Genomic DNA, 6,444 nt, shown 5'->3' on the forward strand with positions numbered 1-6,444 from the left:
CCCAAGGTGGTAATCGCAAATGCCACATTTGCCTGGTAGAAGAGTTTAACCAGAACGTTGGGCCCCCTTGGTTGTGAAATCCTTTCTGTCCGGGGAATTTTAAATCCTTGTTTGCTAGAGGGGCCTGGGCTCCCCTGCTTGGAGCAGCTCATCACCAGGAGGAAGGACCCGTGCAAAGACTGCTCCAGCCGCACACCACTTCCTTTTGCCYGCAAAGGGGTGGGGGAAACTTGGGACTCCAGCTGCCACTGTCTTTTATCTACCACCACAAATACAGCAACTTGTAGGTGATGTAAAGCAGATACCATTATCACTTTTTTCCCCTCTTCAACTTGTGTTTTCCACAGAGGTGGCAAATACAGAGGCCAGCTCAGGTAAGTATGCTCCAGCAGCCCCCTCAGGGAGCAATACATATGCACTGGGAGGTAATTTGGGGATGGATTTGGGCCCAGTTTGTAACTCCAGGGAACTATTAGAAATACTTACGTGGTAATTTAAAGTCTAGGCTTCATCTTCAGCTGCTAGAGAAAGCAGCTTAACTTCTCTAAAGGTAACCCCTTTCCCTGCAGGTATAGGAAAATCTGGGCATACAAGTTGGGGGAGGGGAACCCCCAAAAAAAAAAAAAAAAAAAAAAAAAAAAAAAAAACTTGCCATGAAAGAAAAGCAGCCATGACAATCTGTTAAAAGACTAGGACAGGAGGGTTGGAAAAAGGTCTGGAAGAGGTAGTCCATAGGTGGTATCACCCCTAATATGAGGCTAAATCAGTTGCTAGTTGAGACAGATTAACTACTTAGGAAACAGAAATAAAACAACAGTAGAAACATCACTTTCTTTTAAAATACTTTTATTAACAAACACCTGGGAACACTTAGTTACTACGGGCCTCACCTTACATGGAAGTACTGCTTTATTCGCTCTGCCTCATCCCCCCCAGCTGTCTAACACCAGCGCTGCTCCGAGCACTCTCCTCTCTTCCCCCTTCTCCTGCGTAGCGCCCTGTCCGCAGTCCGTACGGCCGAGGCCTCCGCCACGGCACAGAGCACCCCTCCACCCGCAAGTCGCTCTGCTGCCAGCGCTGGTGCAGCCCGCGCACTTTGGCAGGACCTGGGGGTGCTCCCAAACACAGCTGCTCTACGATTTCAAGTCAGACACAGGATCACCAGCTTCTTGCAATAAATTAATGTCATTTTCTAACAGGTTCCAGTGTAGCATTAGATTCTGAAGATCAATAAAAAAAGTTTTACAACATGAAGATTGGCCCTTTACTGAAGCAGGAAGACTGACAAAACTACAAATTCAAAATATTCAGAAAAGTAAGACTGGAARCAGACAAGAAAATTCACTCTGGTTAGGTGTGTCCACTGAAGGGAAGTACAGAAGAAACAAGGTACCAGTTACTATGTATACTATGGGCTGTATGTGTATACTAGACACATGCACATTCTTCTGGAAATGTGAGGATATAACTAGATGATGTACTGTCGTAAGCCTCCATTTCCTCAYCTGCTCTTATATGGGAGGGGGCTTTCCTCATACTACGCTTTGGGAAATGACTATCCATTTCTTTTTAAAAGAATTTTTATCTCAAGTCATAAAAAAAAATGCTAGTATGAGCTTAGATTTCTTCATGTCTAAAACACATTTATCTTTCTTCATACTGCAAAAAATTAAAAAAAAAAGTTGTCAAGCTTCATTTCCTTTGGTACTTGCACAAGCTTAACATGAAATAAATAAAATAAGCATGCTGTCAGGGCAAGTTGTTTTACATAAGTGATTTTTTAATTTAAATACTGACAGCCTCCATATTCATTAGAGGATGAAAGCCTTAGACACAGGGGTTAGCGAAAGGAGAAACTTACTTTCCTTCCAACTTCCAAACCCTGACAYGGCAAGAACACACACAACAAGGGCACTACCTCCTCCTTCCTTCCTTCCTCCCGTGGAGGCTTCAGATTAACAAGCTCTGCATGGCAAGTGTTAATTCCAAATTGCCTGAAAACAGTACTCAGTCAACCGTATTTCCTCATCCTTAAATAGTTTCCAGCTTCCAATGTTTTCTTTAAAGAAAAGTGGTGAATTAAGACACTGCAATACCAGGTGGCATTCCAGAAAATTATAACAGTCTGTCAGGGTCTTGATTAAAGCTAAAGTCACACACCAAGGACAGGTGATCTGAAGGGTAATTGAACGATGGCAGCCTGTTGGGTCCAATTTGCTCTTCAGTCAGCAAGTCCAGAGCCGAGTTCACGTTCAAGGCATGCTGCGAATACCAGATGTAATCCAGCGTGTGCCGGCACTCTCCCGAGGGCCGGATCTTCCAGGTGGTGTACGGCGGCTCCGACTGCCCGTCGGGGCTCAGCAGCTTGTACGCACTGTTTAAATTGAGGCTGGAGTTGGAAAATTCTTTGTAGACTTCTTCAGTTGGCTCCGCGTTGAAGTCTCCGCAGATTATCAGAGGGATCTTTGCTCCTTGGGTAATATTCTTCAGGTTCTGGAGAAGATCGCAGCCTTGCGCAGACCGAAACCTCTCCCAGCCAGTACGGGCTTTCAGGTGAGTGACGGCAATGCAGAACAGTCTTCCAGTTTCATAACACTTCAGTGTCTGAGCTATGGCCACTTGGTTGGTTTTCAGCTTCATTGCAGTTAGCCGAATATTAGCGCTGTTGATGAGCTCGAAGCGGTCTTTGAGGAAAAACAAGGCGCAGCCATCCGGCCCGTTGTTCTGCTCCACGTCTAGGCACGGGGACCACGGCTTCGGGAAGAAGGTACACTGGTAGCCCAGCCGGCTGAGGAGTGGCTCAAAGGTGTCAAAGTAGTGGTCGACTTCTTGCAGGCACAAGATATCGGGTTTGTACGCGAGGATTTCCTCCAGGATGAGGCACTTCCTTTCTTCCCATTTCAGAGCTTCCATGGGGCACTGAACAAAGTTGTCTTTGCCTTCTCCGAGGGCTGAAATTGGCAGGGGAGAGAAAAAGAGAAGGTGTCAGTAGCTAAGCCAGGCTGTCTTCCTCCAGGCTTTGCAGGTGCCAGAGGCACGGCTCTGCTCCCAGCAGCCGGTGACCGCTTGCAGCCCAGCACTGCTGCTGCTGCCACACGGTTTCYGGGTGCTCAGGGCACACGGGAATGAGCTGGCTGCTCTGTTACTGCCCTCGGGGGTTTGTGCCATCCTGAAAGTCCTGCTCCAAGACGCCACTGCTACCAGAATGGCCCCGCTCAATCACCAAGTTTTATTCCACACAGTCACGAGAGAGTAACAGCCCTGTGCTCGCCCCCTTTTTCCACAGGGCCGGAAGTTACAATGCAAAGCAGCATAAGCCTTTTGCAACACACTTTGCTTTCCCTGTGAAGYGTGGGTACATTAGTTTACACACAGGAGATGGGATTTGCAGGAATAATTGTGACTTTAAGGCTGCTCATGCTAGCCAAAGAGAAACCATTTTCAGAACAGTGAAGTCCCTCCAAAGAAGGTTAAATTACTTTACTAACTACACGTTTACTTAGACCCCTCCCTCTTTCCAAAAGTTACTACACTTTGGCAAGTCCTTCTACATGTGGTTGCCACAGCTTAACTAAGAAGAAACACAGTATTACAGGAGTTATGTAAGCAGGGTGTTACAACAGTCTTTAAGTGGGGGATTTCCCCCCACCAAAAAGATAAAGTTGACTTAACAACAGTCTCACCTTACAGTCCTGACTGTAGGGCTCAGAGCCAGTAACAAGTTATTTTGAGGTGTAAAGAATTAAAAATTCCCATAACAGATCCGAATGGTTGAATCGTTCACCAATATGTTACGAGAAAAAAATGAGCAGAGAAGCATTAAAAAGACTTACAGAAGGACAACCTATTTTCTCTAGGTTAAGAACTATCTAAAAGTGATGGGCACCAGTGTTTTGGGTACAGCACGTGCACTTACAACAGGGATTCAGGGCTACGTTTGGCTTCACTGTTGTAAAAGAAACCTTTTTCCTTTGCAGCAGGATGGAAGTCGCTATTTTAAGTGCGGAAAAGGTTTCCCCCGCTAACCGCAAGGTTACGACTCGAGCTCGCAGGCGGCTCCCACCTTGGGCAAGGATGTTCCACTGCATGACCCGAATGGGCCGGTGGCTACTGGTGGCGCTTGCCTTCAGGTCCACAAAGTCCCGCTGAAACCGGGGCGGCCGCTTCTGCAGGACCATCTGGCATTCCTCCAGCAGGTCCTTGGGGTCGATGGGGTCCAGCTGCGCCGCGTCGGGCTGCCCCAAGCAGTCCCGGTGCTGGGGCACGGCGCTGCTGCTCAGCGTCTTGGCGAGCGCGCTGTAGAGCCGGCTGCTGCTGTTTCCCATGGAACAGCCTGCAGAGGGAAAAACTGCTGTTAGAAATGTCCACCCCGACTTCTCCCAGCGCTCACGGGGAGCTTGCTGCAGCACAAGCGATTCACGGCTCTGCGCAGGGGCTCCTGCCYGAGTCGGAGATGCAATGACACGAACGCAGAGATGGGATTAATTCAGCCCAGYGCCATCATAGCGCTCTGCTTATTAGCAGACGCAGCTAGCCTCTGCAGCAGAAAAATTGCCTTSTTTAAGGCATCATGCAGGCTTTTTTTCTGAGAGCAAAGAAATCCTTCATTCAGAATAGCAAGGCTACGATTATTTTCTACAATGCATGCAGAAATTAGAATAAAGAGTACTTTTTTTCCTCCCTCTCCTCACTAAGGAGGGCCAGGCAGGTAAATGAACGCCACCTGCTCATCGTTTGCCTTTACCAGAGGCTGCCCTTAGGTGCAGGTCCTGGGCCGTGCCATTTTGGACACCTACAGGCTTGCAGAGCGCCAAAGCAAGCGGGATGACTTGTTCCCTCAGGTTAATATTTAATAGCAACCTCCTGCTGGGAGTTAACTTGTCCTTAACTCGGCCACRCTTCCGTGAAAGCTGAGCAGCAGGACGTTCCCATGGGCTTAGGGGGCCCCTGACCTCACTCCCCTGCGGGTACCAGCTGTCCCCCCTCGGCTGCACCTCTCACCTCGCGTCCCCCAGCACAGCCCCTTACTCCCGGCCCCCCAGCAGGAGGTGGCCACTGCCGCCCCCATCCCACCGCAGCCCTGGGGACTCTCCATCCCGCAGGAGCCCCCAGCGCCGCTGCCCCACTCCAGCCCCTGCGGCCAGCTCCAGCCTCGCTGCACCCAAGCAACTCGAACATGAACTGAGTCTTCAGGCAAGTAGGGGCAGGAAAGCCACCGCCTGCAGCAAGCCACGTGCACAAGGGACAGCTTTGATGGGGCTGTGTTGTAGTTATAATTTATTTACCCCAAATGCTTTTTCCAAAAGGTAAGTATGAAAAACAACAACAGACAACCTCACCCAAAAAAAACCCCAAACTGTGAGCACTCGCATCGCTGCAACCCACAGCTGTAACATGTTCATCTGCGCCTCTGCAACACTTCAGAAGGGAAGAGCCTGTCTCTTTGCACATGCATCTCATGCCAGGCTTAAGGTCCCCCCGCCAGCACTTGGGCATTTGGCCCTCACTAGCTTAGGCTACAGCATTATCAGTCATAAAAGCTGGTGAGAGATATAGGATAGCAACAGGTTTGCCTAGAGGGCAAGATAAAAGTCCTAACAGTTCAAAAAACATATTTAGGACCGAAGGAGAAWAGGAAACCTGAAGCTAGAGACTGTCATATCCCCACCTTTAGGAAACTAGATGCTTTTAAAGCCTTTAATTGGAATATTGTGGTTCAAATATATATTTCAGTGTTTAAGATGTGCAAGTCAATGGAGTAGTGCCTTTAAACTGTTCTAAGGAAGTCTTAGAGCAGGAATTGGTAGGGAAAGCAGGATGTCTTTCCCCTCCCACCCCAGGCCCGCTCACTAGGCAAAATGCAAAGTTCCTCAAGCTGAAACATGAGCTCAGGCTCACAAGCACGAGTATCCTCCTAGGAGATGCTGGCGTAAGGCATTCCAGTTCTTGAAATTTTGGCAGTTTTGGATTACTGTCAAGAAGCTACATGTGGCTAAAGTAGAAGAAATGCTGGTTTTAGGCAGGAAAACTGGCACAAACACCAAAATCCACAAACAGGAGCCAGTGCAGCTGCCAGAGCAGGGGCATGCTCTGTACCCATTACGTAGGTAAGGTGCTGGTTACGTCAAGGGCAGGTTTACACAGCCCCAGAAGAGCAGGGCAGCCACACAGGACAGCCCCTGACAAATCAATAGAGCTGAAGGAAGCCACAGGGAGCTCCTCACCTGCTCCTCACTCCAATATGTGAGGTGTGTGTTACAGCCCCCAGTTAAACACTGCATCTTCAAGCTTTGGCTGTTTATTAATTTGCCTGAAACAAAAGTGGAGGGGAGGAGGTGGGGGAGGGGGAAAGGAAAAAAAAAAAAAAAAACCCTTCAGAAGGAACAAGCTCACCACAGGGACAATTGCTAGGTGCAATGAAACCTCAAGCCAAAAGCCCACATT

The 6,444-nt window shown here is 48.6% G+C and overlaps 1 protein-coding gene across 1 annotated transcript; it reads right to left on the reverse strand.

Moving 5' to 3' along the window:
• Nucleotides 1-829: 829 nt before the first annotated feature.
• NOCT (nocturnin) lies at nt 830-5,006 on the reverse strand. Its single transcript, XM_085313237.1, has 2 exons — nt 4,064-5,006; nt 830-2,951 (listed from the first exon to the last, which is right to left on the reverse strand). The coding sequence occupies exons 1-2, from the start codon at nt 4,323-4,325 to the stop codon at nt 2,116-2,118; spliced, it is 1,098 nt and encodes a 365-aa protein (XP_085169363.1). The 5' UTR covers nt 4,326-5,006; the 3' UTR covers nt 830-2,115.
• Nucleotides 5,007-6,444: the final 1,438 nt, after the last annotated feature.

This window comes from Rhea americana, unplaced genomic scaffold (genome assembly GCF_003343005.1).
Source record: "Rhea americana isolate MKP2758 unplaced genomic scaffold, rheAme1 scaffold_38, whole genome shotgun sequence".
NCBI classification, from domain to species: Eukaryota; Metazoa; Chordata; class Aves; order Rheiformes; family Rheidae; genus Rhea; species Rhea americana.

Excerpts from the sequence above, each read along its gene's own strand:
- NOCT (XM_085313237.1), bottom strand. The coding sequence starts at position 4,325 with ATGGGAAACAGCAGCAGCCGGCTCTACAGCGCGCTCGCCAAGACGCTG. Across the intron at positions 2,952-4,063 it reads GTGGAACATCCTTGCCCAAG|CCCTCGGAGAAGGCAAAGAC; the intron begins GTGGGAGCCGCC and ends TGCCAATTTCAG.